At 56.7% G+C, this 15,737-nt stretch overlaps 2 protein-coding genes across 2 annotated transcripts; one reads left to right on the forward strand and one right to left on the reverse strand.

Moving 5' to 3' along the window:
* Positions 1–995, reverse strand: LOC102542484 (mas-related G-protein coupled receptor member X1-like). Its single transcript, XM_072970734.1, has 2 exons — positions 598–995; positions 1–511 (listed from the first exon to the last, which is right to left on the reverse strand). The coding sequence occupies exons 1-2, from the start codon at positions 993–995 to the stop codon at positions 1–3; spliced, it is 909 nt and encodes a 302-aa protein (XP_072826835.1).
* An 8,512-nt stretch (positions 996–9,507) lies between these two features.
* LOC107034195 (mas-related G-protein coupled receptor MRG-like) lies at positions 9,508–14,460 on the forward strand. The gene is made up of 2 exons (XM_072970735.1): positions 9,508–9,625; positions 13,554–14,460. The coding sequence occupies exon 2, from the start codon at positions 13,570–13,572 to the stop codon at positions 14,458–14,460; it is 891 nt and encodes a 296-aa protein (XP_072826836.1). The 5' UTR covers positions 9,508–9,625; positions 13,554–13,569.
* Positions 14,461–15,737: the final 1,277 nt, after the last annotated feature.

Here is a 15,737-nt window from a genome sequence, read left to right on the forward strand (position 1 = left end):
TTACTGCCAGGAGATCGCAGGGGCCGTGCCCCGGAGACACACATCCCCTGGGAGCTCCCCGCCCTTCAGGGGGCCAGGCGGGCGCGCCTTTCCATCCTTGCCGTCCTCCATCTCCTCGCCCAGGGCTCTCTGAAGAACTACCTGGAGGGGCTCCCTCGGCTGCTGCCTCTGCAGGCCCCCGATGAGGACATAAACAGCAGGGTTAGCCGAGCTGTTGGTGCAGGACAGGAGGACACAGATGTCATTGAGGGTCTCATTTTCCACGTCAGCTGTAAGGAACCTGATGATGCTGAGCGGCAGCCCGAGGACGAAGAAGACCAGGACGGAGACCAGGAGGACCAGGCAGAGCTTTCTGGGCTGATGACGCTGGGAGCTGGCGTGGACTCGGAGGAGCAGCAGCAGACTGGACACGCCCAGGATGGAGAACAGGAGGAACGCCCAGGCGCTGGTGGCGGCCAGGAGCGCAGGCAGAACTGTGTCTTCCTGATGTACAGCTGACCGCAGGCATGGCCTCGCAGTATATTGAGCAAAAAGGTGAGAATCCAGAGGAGGGTGCTCACGATGGCTGACAGGTGCTTGGGGCAATGACACCGGTACCAAATGGGGAAGAGGACAGAGAGACAGCGCTGACAGCTGATGGCGGAGATGACACCCAGGCTAGTGAAGTAGAAGAAGAACCTCAGGACCATGAAGATCCCGGGGAGAGGGAAGCAGTGCCGGAGGAAAGCCTTGAGGATCTGGCGGACGGAGAACACGATCTGCAAGCAAAGGTGAAGGAAATCCGCGACGGCCAGATTGAGGCTGTAGGTGAAGAAGGAGGTTCTCTTGGCGGACAGACGGATGAACCAGATTACAATTCCATTTCCCACCAACCCACAGAGGGACACAGCCACCGAGATGGACCGGAAGGTCACGTGGCCAACGCTCCCCGACCCTGGAGACAGCTGTGCGGTGTCAACGTTGGAGAAATTGCTTGGGTTGCAGTACCAGTCCATGGCGAGGCAATCTGGGCTCAGGAGAACCCTGCGGGGTCCTTCTGCTCCGTGATTCCTGGCACTGCTGGGGAGTCAGAGATGGAAATGCAGAGCCTCAGGCAAGTAAGGGGCCCTCCTGCTCCTCCCTCTTCTCCCTGTGCCTTTCTTCTCCTCGCTCTTTCCCTGTCCTCCCCCCTTCTTGGGGAGGGGGTGACCCTTGAAGACACAGCAGATGTTACCAGGAAAGACACTACCCAGTGCAGAGAAACCACCTGAGGAGGGCCCGAGGCCTGGGGGAGCAGGACCCCTCCAGGGGTGGAACCCTCAGCATGGATAGCACATGAAGAGCAGTTTGGCACACAGGGGAAAGGACGATGGATGAGGTGAAGGTGAGTGGAGGCATCTGGTCTACCTCCCTGCTTGGGTCCAGGTGGCAAGCTCAGTGAGCTCAGTAGCAGCCCTGATGCCCCGATGCCTGCAGGGCGAGCCGTGTCTGAGTCCCTGGGGGATCTCACCCACGCCGGCTGCTTCAATACCATCCTTGTGCTAATGACTCAGAAGGAGGGTCAGCCACCCAAAGATGACCCGTGGGCTCCTGGAGCTGTGGATTCTCGCATCTCAGTGGCAGCACTAGACAAAAGAATGGCTCCTCTCAGACACGCCCGTGCCCTAATCCCCAGAGCTGGGACGACTTTGGGCTGGCCAGAGGGGTTAAGGTTGCACATGGAAGTAAGGCTGCTAGTCAGCTGACCTTAAAATAGGGGTGGTGTCCTGGGTCATCCTGGTGGGCCCTACATGCAATCACAGGTCCTCCTAAGGAGGCAGAAGAGGGGAGGCAGGGAAGGAAGGGGGACGATAGAGGCAGAGGTTGGAGTGATGCGATGGTTCTGAAGAGAGCAGAGGGGCCGTGAGCCAAAGATGCGGGCGCTTCCTGAAGCTGAAAACAGGGGAGCGGCTTCTCCCCTGAAGCCCTGTCCACTCTGGGATGTTACCTCAGCGAGACCCATTTGGGATTTGGGAGCTCCGAAACTGTGAAATAACAGATTTGAGCTGTTTTAAGCGGCTGACTTTTGGCCATTTACCGCAGCAGCCCCAGGGAGCTCCGACAGCCACCACGCTGTGCTTGGGGCTCAGGTTCCATGAGCCCTCCTGCCCTTTGGGCCTCACACTCCTCCCCTCCCTCATTTCCAGCCTATCCTTAGTTTTTACTGAGACTCCGTTAGCTCCTCTCCTCTTTTTATCCCCCAAATGTTGGCGTTTTTCAGGTCCCTTTTCTCGGTATCCTGCTCTTTCCCACTTAAACTACATCCTTGAATTTGATCTCATCCACTCACCTGGCACCCAATCGGTCACTCAGTTCCCAAACCTCTATCTCTCCTCAGTCCCTGACTTGCTCGTCAAACTGCCTGCTAATTACACCAGGGAGGACGCCCCCCCCCACTTGTGCTCTTCACTGCATGTTTCTTCTTCCTGCAGATAACAGATAACATTAGCACACAAAGCCTATTCCCCTGGATCTGAAATGCAGAGTCACTGGAGGGTGCGGGGGACTCTGGGGTCAGACCATTTGGGCTGGGTTCCTGCCCCTCACATAGTGAACGGGTGCCTTGTGCAATGTTCCCCACCTTTCTGTGTGTCCGTTTCTGGAGATAAAGCAGAGATTGGCAAGATCTTTCTGTAAAGAGCCACACAATAAGTATTTTAGGCTCCACAGGCGACTTGTTCTGTGTTCTCAGTTCTGCCGTTGCACAGAGAGCCGCCACCGACCACAGGTCACGCCCTAGTGCAGCCGGCTTCCAATAACACCTTATTTACGAACACTGAGATGTGAATTTCCTATCATTTTTCCATGCCACAAAATATTATTCTTCTTTCAGTTTTTTCCCCAACCACTTAAAAATAGAAAAACTGTTCTTGGCTCACAGACTGCACAACAACAGGTGGTAGGCGGGATCTGGCCCGTGGGCCGTAGTTTGTCAGACTCTGATTTATCGTGATGAGGTTCATGGTGTTTCCTCCCAGGGTTTTTGCTAGGCTTAAACTCCCCTATGAATCCTTGTAAAGCACTTAGAGCAGGGCTTGGCACACAGTAGGTTCTCAGTGAGTGTAAGCCACTGTTAATATTACTGACTTTGACTCCTGCCTCTCCCTCTGTTTCCTACATCCAACACGTTTTTCTCAATTTTGTCTCCACTTCTTGTGGTTATTCACGCTAGTTGACAACATGGCACCAGTGAGACTGGACTTCCTGGGCCCGCTGTTCTTGGACTAGAGCTGCATGAATCATTCTGAATAGTGACTTCTTAGTGGAAGGTGACTTCTGGGTGGAAGACTTATTTACTTGTTTGAGACCTTTCAGAGCTCCCTCTCCCTCCTGACATGGGGGACCAGCAAGGTCCCCTGTTCCATTAGTCTGAATCGCTAAAGGAACATCTTGCAATGGATGTGGAATGTAAGTAAAAAACAAAAAATCAGAACAAAACAAAACAAAAAACCTCATTTTTAGGGCATGAAGATTCAGGGATTGTTTGTTACCGCAATATAACCTAGTGTGTGCTGACGAATATAATTTCCTTTTTTCTGCTCTTGTGCTCACACTCCCCTGTGTTCAGTCTCTTGACTACCTTCTAATTTACTTACCTGGCTCCAATATTGCCCTGCTCCAACCGACCCTTCCCACCATCTTCCATCATCTGCATATCTAGTCATGTTTTTCCCTATCTTAGACTCCATCAGGATAAAAATTGTGCTCCTTGGCGCAGGGCCTGTGTGTCTTGCTGCCACCCCTTTTGTGACCTCACCATCATGCTCTGCTCTTCAGCAATCTTGACTTATTTGCAGTGCATGTCTGTCCTATATTTTTTGTCTTCATGGCTTTACATAACAAACTACCTATACCTCAGAGCAACCCAATGGGAATTATGTCTACACCAGTCCTCTTTGTCCTTCTAGGCTCAGCTCAGGAGTCACCACCCCGAGGAAGACTTCCTTCACTTGTCACTGCTGGCTCTGCCTTGGATCTTTGGGTTAATGTTCCCAGAGTTCTTTCTTCTATCCTAGGGTTGGTACTGAGAGGACATTCTGGAAAGGGAGAGAAGTCCGTGAGGACTCTCAGCTCAGGTTGTGGATTAGGTAGATGGAAAAGTAGGCTTTGAAGAAGGAAGTGAGTAGAAGGTAGCGAATTCATTCTGAGTTATGCTGCTTTGGGGTTGTTGGTGGAACATCTAGGTGAAGAAATCCATATCACTGGGATTTGGGAAGGGAGCTGTGGACTTAGCAAACAGCAATGTATAAGTGACAGCTGACACCACTGAAGAGGACGCCATCATAGGGAGGAGAGGGGCAGATCTGGGACAGAGCACCATCCAATGCGTGGACAAAGAAGGACCAACTGAAGCGCACAGGAAAGGAGAGGGTGTGGGGGAAGGAAACAGGGGAGCGTGATGTCTGAGGCGCTAAGAACAGAGGTGGGGGGACCTGCAGCACGGCAGCGATTCCTCGGAAGTCTGAGCAGAGTGAGACATACCAGGAGCACAAGGGTTTAGCGTGCTTTAGACTGTTGTAGACTTACGTCCTTAATGCACTAGCGACGATATTCTGATGGAACGGAGGGCAGATCACTAGGAGATGGATGTCATCAAAGATAATGTATTCCACTCACCAAATATTCTGGGGCTGTTTTCAGGGAACTCTGCTCCCCGAGGCTGGTCAGCTGGCTGGATGACTGGAGGTGGCCAGGGCACCTGGGCCTTCTTTGCCGTGGCAGGCTCGCCCCTGGCCCTGGGCCTTTTCTTTAAGGGCCGTGTGACTGCTGGCCTCAGTAGCTGCCCCTCTTCAGACTTTCATGGTTTGAGGTCCAGTGTCTTGTCTCTCCACGCCGTATTGTCCTAATGCAAAAATGGCGTAAGTCATCCTGTAAAGTAACTGGATGAGAATGTGGGAGGGGGAGGGGGGCAGGGAAGAGAGTAGACACGTGGCAGCTAAAACTGGGGGAAAGCCCACTGCAGAATTGTCCAGGAGGGCATGGCCGAGGCATCGGTGTTGTCCCATCGTGGAGATGTCAGACCACAGCCCAGCGGGTCGGGAGACAGTGGCGGGTGGACGGCAGCCGTGGGGGACAGGGAAGACGCGGTGGAAACAGGACGCACAGACGGTCTCGGCTCCAGACCAGACACGGGCTTAACGCCCCGGGGAGATGCGGCGAGACGAGGACAACTAGCTCTTACCTTCGGTGCGGGTCCAGGGTCCGGTCCGTGAGGGCAGGAAGGGCCTTCTCTGGAAGTCTGCTCTTGGAGAAGTCTGCTGCGTCCTGGGACCAGCGAGCCACTCTCGGGAGCTCTAAGTTTATCAAGATGGTTCAAGTCCCCTTGTTTTTTCCTGTGTGGGGTCACCGGCCAATCAGGGTCCAAGTGCCATCTCAGGAGGAGATCTCAGTACCACTTCTGCGTCCTCGCGTTTCCTCCAGTGTTGCCTCACCCTCACATTTGGCTTCTGCCTCTGTTCTCAGCATCATTCTCCTCCTGTGACTTTTCCTTTTAAACCTCCATTACGCATCCACTAGAATGTGCCTAACATTTCGCACCCATCAGCTCAGGTGAGGTTTGGGACTTCGAAATATCTGGGGTACTTTGGCGGCTGAGGCTTATCTGAGGGTCGTGCCTGGGGGAAGCTCCCTCCGGGGCCACACTGTCTGGGGTCTTCCTTCTCACCTCATTTCCTGACCTCGTCCTGCCCTTTCACCCCTTACAAAGTCCCAACCTCCCACGTCCAGCCCTGCAGTGACCACCGCCCAGGCTGAGACCCGGGCGGTCCGGACCCTGGATCAAGGCTTCAGTGGGGGTGGCAGTGGGGCTGGGGGGAGACAGCTGAACCTTCTCCATCTGGAGAAGTGAACCACCTCAGAGGTCCTGAAATTAGACATGCTTCTTCTCAGAAACCGCATCTGTTTCTGGATGGAATGGCCTCCAGCCCTCGGGGAGGGACAGCAGAATGATGCGATGGAGAACCAGGGCAGCTCTGGCCAAGGCCCCTGATGAAGAAAGGTCAGGAACAAAGGATGAGAGCCTCACGGCACACCCTCTGGTGTGGAGTCGCCGGGGTCCAGCCCTGGCCAGTGCGCTCACCAGGGTAAACAGGCCCAGAGATCGCTGAGCACACCCTCCAAACCCCGCCGGAAGGATTTTGTCCCCGCTATGTTTAGTTTTACTTTCAGCCCCACGAGATACATTTCCAGTGACTAGGCTCGCGCCTCCCAGGGTTGACGGAGAGACCCAGCAAGAAGGGAGGAAGGAAGGCCCGTTTCCTGCTGGCCACTTTGTAGGAGAGCACGTGGATCGTGTCGCCCAAAATCCAGGTGAGTTTCCTCGGGACCCTTGTGGCAGCCAGCTCGGGCCCTCCCTCAGCTGGATCCTGTAAATGAAAAAGACACCACGTCGCTTCCTTTCCAAATCTTCTAAACCTCTTTAACGGTGGTTCTCAAACACTTCGATCTTAAGACCCCAGAGAGCATTTTTTCATGGATTTATACCTGCCGGTATTTTCCACCTTAAAATAAAACTTAAAAAATTAAAAAACATATTTACTGTATAGTCATTTTAAAATACAGATAATAAACTCATTGCATGTTAAGATGACTGGCATCTTTTTATGAAAAATAAATAATTTTTAAAAATAAAAAATCTCAGTGGGAAGAGTGGCATTTTTTTACATGTTACACAAACCTTTTCAATGCCTGGCTCGTGGGGAGACAGCTGGAGTCTCCTATCTGCTTCTGCATTCAGTCTGCTGCAAAATGTTATTTTGCTTGAAGTATATGGAGAAGACCTGGCTGCACACAGATATGTTGCAGGAAAAGGCAAGAGGAATTTGACAGTCCTTTCAGGTACTCTTCTGTGAAATTTGAAATATGCTTTCTTGAAATCATGCAAAACTTAACGAACGGCGGTCTCCTCAAGGTCAGTTGTAATGCGGAGTCTGAGACCTTATCAGCAAACCCGGAACCCCTTGTTGTGTTAAAAGCCGTTGATCTAATCAGATCCTTTTCCCATCAGTGATTCTGTAGTCATTTGGGAAATACTGGTTCACCGGGTTATGAAGCCTTTCAAACGCCAACGTATCTCACTCTCTGTGTAGAACTGCACACTCCGTCTGTCACGCTGTTCATGTCATCGTGAATCTCATCAGAAAACTCTTCGATTATTGGGACAAAGTCTCGGGACGGTTGCCTCCAGGCATATTCTCCCTGAGCACAAGTCCCAGCCTCCTTTCCTGCCTGGAATCTAGAACCCCAGCCAGCAGTCAGGAGGTTGCTGTGAGAGGAGGAGGGACAGGGACCTGGGCCAGAAGAACCCCAGGCCCAGGTGGGCAGGGAGCGGCAACGCCACGTGGCTGTTGAACACGTGGGTTCAGGCCCCAGCCTCCCCTCTCCCAGCTGGACGAGCCTGGTGTTCCGTAGGTGAGTCAAAGACGTCCTCTGCAGCCTGGTCCTGCGGGCCTTACTTCTCAGCAGGCCAGGGCCCACTGGCTCTACGCCCACCAGCACCAGACTCGCTCTTCACGCATTCACTTGTCTTAAATATAGAGCCCAGATTAGCAGATTTTAAGCCGGTTCGAATCTTCCTGTTTATCATCGTCCAGAACTGCACCCAGCATTGTGGGTCACAGATAAGACAAACATCGGGCAATGGAAGACCTCAGGCCACAGCCCCTCTGCTGCTCTCCGATGCAGAGGCTCCCAACAAGCTGCCGGGTGATGTCACCTCGTCCCACGAGCCCTCTGCAATTCCCCTCCACCCCAGCGGCTCCCCTGCTCTCACTGCCCTCCGGGTGCTGGCCCCTGTGCTGCAGCTTCTGGAAGGTCTCACGCTGTGGGGGACTCCGCCGATGGAAACCTGTCAGAGTGCACCCTGGTGAAGCCCACTGTGCACCGCTGCCAGCTCACAGTCTTATCTGTCTTCTTGATCAGCCTCCCATTTCCTCAAACCTTCCACCTTGGCCGGGTCATCTAACACCTCTGACTGTGCGTCCTCGTCTGAAAAGTGCAGACACCCACAGGCCTGCTGGGAGGATCAAGTGCCTGCAACGTCCACCACCCAAAGCAGCGCCTGGCATGTCTGAGTCTCTGACGCAGGACGGGCGTTGGCACGTGCAGGCCTCACCCCTGGCCTCCCCCCACCCAATCCTCTGAGTGCTCCCCCTCCTGTCCACCCTTTCCTTTTTGTTGCCTCATCCTTCATGGCACCAGAGCTGACTCACAGGCCACAGTGACCGCAGGCACTCGGCTCAGGCCTTGGTGTTCTGGGAAAGTCATGGACCTTGGGTCCAGACGGACATGGGCTCCCACTCAGGTGTGCTCTCTATTTATGGTGAAGGAGACAAGGACCAGGAGTAGCCTCTTCTGCAGCAGGGAGACCAGGAGGGCCTCGTGAAAGTCACCGGAGAACAGGGTATGGATGGCGGGCGTGCTCATCCGTGCTAGGGGTCTAGAGTTGGGAAGATGAGGAGAAGAGCCATCTTCCTCTCGGGCACCCGTGAGCCCATGAACTCTCCTCCACTAGCCTTCGTCCACGTGAGCAGCTGCACTCTGGGGGCGCATGCGTGGCACGGGGCCCTTGCCCAATCTGGCTTTGGTTTCTTCCTGTCGTAGAGGTTGGTCTACTGCCCCCTAGAGGTCATGCCAGGAACTGCTGTCTGGCTGCTGTTGCTGGAGGAGGTTCTCAAGCCTTCCCTGATGCCACATACTTTTCTAAACAGGCTGCCCCAAGTGGGCTTGGGACCCGCACAGCACCACCCCACCCCACCCACCCCTTCTGCAGGGTGCTCTGTCCACCTCTCCCACCCCCTTACTTGTGCTTGGACTTTTTCTGAACATGAAAATATGCAGATTGCCCCACCGGAGACAGGAGCAGCTGGCGAGGGGAGCACCCGGAGAGCACACGAGGGTCCTGGAGACCCCACTGCCCACGGCGGCCGCAACCAGACGTCACAAGCCATCAGAGCAGCCCTGGCTTAGGGAGACGCACTTGAAATTGATTGATTGATCAATTGCAATTAGTGGAAAAGAAAGAGATGACTTATTTTGCCTCGTACGACCCTAGCCGGTGGTGGGCAGGTCAGATCTAACAGGGCCCGACAAAGCACAGGGACATGGTCACCGCAGGCTTGGTGGGTCTGATATGAGGGTCTCAGACAGATCTGCAGGGACTGCCACGTCTTTACTTAAAAAAAAAAAATCCACTCCACTCATGGCAAAAGGAAAGGTGCACATCTGAGCTCCCTTGGAAAGATGTGTTGCCATGGCTCCCTGCCCATCTCACCTGGCCGGGCTGGGCTGGGCTGGGCTGGCATCCGCCGGGGAGATGGACACAGGGGAGGCTGCGACTTCTCCCAGAGAGCCTTCTTGGTTGGGAGGACTGTCACTAAGAGCAGAGTAATTAACAGACATCACGAGATGCTGAGTTCCGGGATTTCAGATAAAGGCCTGGGCCCTGATCAGCAAGGGGCCCTCAGACAGGAAGACCCGGGGACGTGGGGAAGTTGACGACTCGGCTCAAGGCAGAAACCCTTAGAGGGCTTCCTGACTCGGGCGCGATCTCTGATCTCTCGGGATATCGGCCTCTGTGGCACCAGGTCCGTCCAAGAGGACCTCCCAGGTACGAGAAAAGATCTCTCTATTTGCTTTCGCTTTCAGACAATCTTAACCCAGGCTTTTGTTTGCCTGGAATTTAAGACCTCGTGACTTGTACGGGGAAGGTGCGCCTGGAAATGGACAGGACAGAGATGGGGCCCTGGCTTTCCACCCGTCCCCCCCGGGGGCTCCCACGGGGGAGCCACGCCTGGGCTCTGACTCCTGCCCACAGAAGGTGCCCGCGGCCGGGGAGAGTGACCCCACACTGTTAGAGGTGGGGCTTGAGCTGCTGCGTAAAGAGGCTTGACCCCCCACTTTCTGGGGCTGGAACCCCTGTGTCGTTCTGACTTAACAGCTTGACTTCTACATTCCTGTTTCTCATCTAAGACATTCCCTGTTCAGTCTAAGGTACTTTTGGAGGAAGTGTCGACTGAAATAAAATGCACAACTTAAGAGCCAAGAGTTATGTTATATTTGGCAGACGTTTCTGAGGATGACAGCCTCTCGGGTCGCCCGGAGGGACTGCTCCAAAGTGGCAAGGTAGAAGCCAGGTAGTCAGAACAGCAAAAGATTACTGTTATTTAAGGAAAACCAGCGACCTCAAGCCAAGGAATTTAGTGCTTTTCTAGGTATGGGAAGGCACAAAGTTCTGGGCTCATCAAAATAATCCCTTTGATGGGCACCTTAGCTCTCTAGGGCAGCGTCCTGTGCTTCCCATCCTGAGCCCTCTTGGGGGCGCCACTGGGGCGCTGCAGAGGCCGGGCTGCCCCCTTGCCTGCATCCAGAGTTCCCTCTGCTCACGGTCGGGGGTGGTGGCCTGAGGACTTGACGGCCACAGCATCCTTTGTTTACTGACACAGCTGCAACATTTTTTGTTTACAGCAGTTTTTAAATTAGCCAAGTGGGCTGGGGCAGGGGCGGAGGGAAGCACCCCAGCCTTCTGAGAGGCTCACCACAGAAAGGACTGAATTCCGGCACGTGAGGACGTCGTGAACTCTGAAAACATTGGACCAACACGAAAGACCCCATATCATACGATCCCACTTATGTAAGATGCTCAGAAGAGGCGACTCTGTGGAGACAGAAAGCAGCTTGGTGTTTGCCAAGGAGGGAGTGAGGAGCGACTGCTAACGAGTCTGAACTTCCTTTTTAGGGGGGGTGGGAATGTTCTGGAACTAAACAGGCGGTGACCGTGTGGCATCGTGACTGTGCTGAACGGCACTGCATCATGCACCTCAAAGTCGTTCATTCTGCGTTATGTGAATTTCACCTAAATTAAATGGAGAGAGAGAGGCGCACGTCTCAGAGCCAGAGCGACCGTCTCAGTTCAAGAGTAAAGGTGCCCTGGCTGTTCTGGCCCCACTGGGCGGGGCTCCTCCATCAGAGCTGGCTCTCAGGACGGCAGCCCCACCGCAGTGTCTGCCCCTCTGTGGGCAGGACTGGCATCCTCAGGGCGCCCAGCTCACGGCCCAACTCAGAGACGACATTCCCGGCGTGGGGGCCCTGCCAGGTGCCGAGGGCTCCCCCTTTAAGCAGAGTTGCCTCCTCCTGCTGCTTTGACGGGGGCAAAGTGTCCTTTGACAGATGCTGCCTGTCATCCGGGGTCAGGGGTGCGCTCTGGGCGAGAGCCTGCGTCTCAGTCAGCCAAGGGACCGAGAGCCTGTCTGCTACCCTGGAGGCCACCTGGGGTCTCTTTCTCTGGAGGGGATGCCCACTTTCCCCCCTAAAATTGTCTCACCGATAAATCCCCCACTCCTTGATGAGGACCGAAGCTCCAGCTGCCTGGGGTTGGTCACAGGGCTGTCTGCCAGCTTCCTGTCCATCACTGTCACGGGTTGGAACACCCTGACCCGGGGCCCTAACCACATCTGACCCTGGCGTTTCCATGGCACCAGCTGTCACCAGGCCCCAGGCCTTATCATACGATTGCCCTGATCTGATTCTGATCCTCATAGACCTGATTCCGATCTCCAGCCCCCGTTGACCTCAGACATGGGACACAGGGCAGCCCAGGGCGGGCAGCAGGGGGGCTGGGGCAGACCCTTCCACCTCGGGGAGAGCCCTGACCGGACGGGGTTCCGTCACCCTGGGAAGAGGGGCCGGGCCCTGAAGCTCTGACCCCAGTGATGCACCACTCTCTGAGGACAAGCCGCAGGACGAGGGGGTTTCCCAGGTACGTGGCAGGCCTGGGTCAATTCTTAGAACAAGCGTTGTTCCAGAAGCTTCTGTGACCCAGAAGCAGAGCCTCTGAGGCTCGGGGCTGCAGGACCAGGTGGGCATTGCTGTCCTGAGTCCTCACACGACTGGCTCTGTGGTGTTCTTACCCCAGCTGTGTCACTCAGCTCTGATGGCCGTAACAACCCCCCACAGACGGCAGCTTAACCAGCAGACGGTCACCGTCCCCCGTCCTGGGGGCGGGAGTCCGAGGGCCGGGCGTGGGCAGGGCCGGCTCCACCCGGGGCCTCTCTCCCCGGCGTGGAGACAGCTGCCTTCTCCCCGCGTCCTCACGTGGTCGTCCGTCTGCGTGTGTCTGCGTCCTGATCTCCTCTTCTTGTAAGGATGCCAGTCCTGTGGGATTAGGACCCACCCCAGTGACCTCATTTTACCTTATTCACCCCTTGAAAGCCCCCGCCCCTGAATACAGCCACCTTCTGGGGCGCTGGGGGTCAAGACTCCAACATGTGAACTTGGGGGGACACAATTCAGCCCAGAGCAGCACCCCTTCCCCAGATGGGGCTACTGAGACAGGAAGAGGTTAGCCACGCACAAGGGGGCTGGGATCTGCCCCGAGGAGGCTGGCTCCCAGGCCCTCAGCCCGGGCTCCTCAGACCCCCTGGTTAGCCCAGCAGCCAGATTCCAGAGGAAATGCTGATTCTCAGTTGCATCTTCAAGTCGGGTGACCAGCCACCCCAGTCTTCCCAGGACACGGGCCATTTAGGGATACAGGTGGGGAAGTCCCAGGCAAACCGAGCAAGTTGGTCACCCTCCTTGCGAAATCCAACAAAGACCCAAGTCTGGCAGGTGTGAGTGGGTACCCGGTCCTGACCGTTGGTGGCGGCCACTGCAACGTGGGCACAGCCCCGGGCCCAGGCGAGTGCTTCCCTGGGGACCCCACAGGGCCTCCTCGGGGATGCAGAGGCCCCCAGAGCGCCCCCTAGTATAGGTGACCCACAAGAGCCCCTCGGCCAGCATCCTGGAGGGGTTCACTCACTGAGACACGGATACCCCAGCGCCCCTCCTCTGTGCCAAACACTATTCCCTGAGCTGGAACAGGCAATGGGCGAGATTCTTAAATGAAACAATCTCACATGGACTTATATGCTCAGGGGGCAGGTGTCAGGGGGTGGGTCTTGCAAAAGCAAGTAAGTGGGTGGTGTAGACCATTAGCAGGCGGTGAGCGCGGGGCAGGCAGGACCACTGGAAGGAGCTGGGTGGGGAAGCCGCCCAGGGGCAGGACCAGGAGCAGACGGAGCCTGTGATGAGGAGAGACCCTTCCCGGCAGCGGAGCAGCACGTACAAAGGCCTGGGTTGGGAAGCTGGAGGCCCGGTGCCTGAGAGTGGGGGCGGGGACAGGCAGAGGAGAGGTGGGAGCGCACCGCAGGGCGAGGAGGGCCGTCCGCAGCTGCCCCACAATCTCAGTGTCACCGCCTAGACCACGTCACGAAGACAGTTTGGCCCCTCTGGGAAGAAGGCCGCGAGGGCCTGGGAGGTGTGGGCTAACTCAGGGCCTCGACCAGCATGAAGCCCTGAGGACCCGCGTGAGCCGTGGAGGGGCGGACGGAGTGGGGGCTCGGGGAGGCCAGGGTGAGACCTCCCACCGCATGTCAGCATCTCTCCTCCACCCCGTTCTGTGGGACCCCTGCCAACCTGGGGGCCCCAGGCAGAACCCTGAGGGCTAAGGGTAACCCTGACTCCCCCAGATTTGGTACGTTACCAAATCTTTGTTTTCCCAGGGTGTGCCCAATCCCCATGGACCAGCACTACCCAGCCCTCCCCTGGAACTCGAGTCTGGACTCTGAGGGCGAGACCACCGTCCACAGAGCCGCAAATGACACAGAGGGCGGGGCTGGGTGGTCCCTGCACCTGCCGGTGGTCCTGCCCCTCACGGTGCTGGTGGCTCTCTGTGGGGCACTGGGCAACGGTGCCGTGTGCTGGCTTCTCTGCCTCCACGTCTGCAGCGGCCCCTACTCGGCCTACGTGCTCCACCTGAGCGCTGCCAATGGCCTCAGCCTCGGCTGCACGGCTCTGGTCCTCTTGGAGGAAGTCCTGGAGCTGCATCACCAAGTGACCCTGCACGTGGCCACCGTCCTGGACCCTGTGTCTGACTTCTGCGACATGGTGGGGCTGTGTCTCCAGGCCGCCATGGGCACTGAGGCCTCCCTGGGGGTCCTCTCTTCTTCCTGGAGCCGCCATCGCCCCAAGTGGACCTCGGCCGCGGTGAGCAGCCTGAGCTGGGCCCTGGGCCTCTGTCTGCACGTGGCGGACGAGGTCTGTGGCAGCTCCAGTAAGAGCCCAGCCTTCGACAGGTTCCACGAAGGCCTGGGGGCTTTTTACCTGCTCCTCTGCTTCACGATGTGCGCATCCAGCCTGACCCTGGCCCTCCAGTGTCCCCAGCAGTGTTCGCCCTCCAGGACCTACCTCGCCATCCGCAGCGTGATCGTCACCCTCCTCCTCTGGGGCCTGCCCCTGGCCATAGGGACATTCCTGCCTCAGTGGGAGTACCTGCCGCTGGCCTCCAACCTGCTCTTTCTCCTGTCCAGCGTGGTCAGCGCAGCTCACCCGGCCATCTACCTCATGGCCGGGCATCTCCCAGGGGGCGGTGCCGGGACTCCCTGCATGTCCTCCTGCAGGGGGCCCTGATGCGTGAGCTGGGGGCATGGAGGACGGGAGGGAGCCTGGCCGCGTCACAGGGCAGAGTCCAGAGCAGACCGCGTGGGGAGGGCCTCCCAGCGTAACAGTCGGATCTGCCTCTCTGGCTTTACCCTCTGTGTTCTGCCGCTTCGCTGCAAGTTAGTCGCTGAAGGGATGTCACCTGTAACTGGAAGTGTATCTAATGGCCCGACTCCGGGGACCCTGCCTCCCACGCCTGAGCGTTCCACTAAAATGCCTTTGTTCAGCTCACGGGAAACATCCTGAGCAGGCGCAATGCACAGGTGACGCACCGTACGGGTGACCCGCGGCAAGAAAGATTAACATATCCCTCTGGAGTCAGGCCAGAACCGGGAAATATTTGCAACAACTTATCACCTTTTTCGCTTTAACCCCCACCTCCCCCACTTTGCTCCTAAGCATCCAAACCCGGCTTTAAGCAGCTGCTTCACAGTCCGCCACACCTGCTGCTCCTGCCACCTCTTCCCGGAAGCATTCCCAGATTTCCCCCTTCCCTCTGCCTTGACCTCTAGCAGCACCTCACCAGCCCTCTCCTTGTGGCCAGAACCTCAGCTGGAGCCCCTTGACCAACCTCAGCTCCATCCCTGCCACTGCCCCTCCACCCACATCTCTGCACCGGGCACAGCCACTGGCCCCAGGTTTCAGTGTGCCCCACAATCTCTAGGAGGGCGGCGGTGCCCCGAATGTCCCCCGGGTGCATCTGTGACCTCGGGCTGCGCTGCTCACACGGGGTCTTCCCTCCCCCCGCCACACCGACCCCCTCCCTGCTCAGCCCTGCAGGTCCCTCTGCGCACCCGCCGCACCCCCGCCTCCCCCCGCATGCGTGTCTCTTACTCCTTCTCATCTTTCCTCCTCAAAGACCCTCCCCGGGTCGCCCCAAACACCCACACTTCTCTCTCCCCTGACACCTGTTTGCTTTTTAATGCAGTTACCACCCCGTCATTATTTCCCATTAGTTACCTGACGTGTATCATGATCTGTTTACCGTGGGTCTTCCCCGCATGGACTCGAAGCCCCCGCAAGCAGGGACCCCCTTTCCCTGTCCACTGGTGTGTTCCAGCCACCAGAGAAACCACTGCACGCGCCGTGTCTCGGCACATGTCAGCCGGTGGAGAGAGCAGGTCACCAACCCGCCACGCGGGTGTCCGCACAGTTTTCATCAGCTGTCTTCCTGCTACGCACCCATCTTTTAACCAGAATCCAACATCTTGTCCTTGGAGATTCTCCTCCATGCTTTCAGAATTGAT

The sequence above is a fragment of the Vicugna pacos genome, chromosome 10, assembly GCF_048564905.1.
Source record: "Vicugna pacos chromosome 10, VicPac4, whole genome shotgun sequence".
In the NCBI taxonomy this organism is placed as follows: Eukaryota; Metazoa; Chordata; class Mammalia; order Artiodactyla; family Camelidae; genus Vicugna; species Vicugna pacos.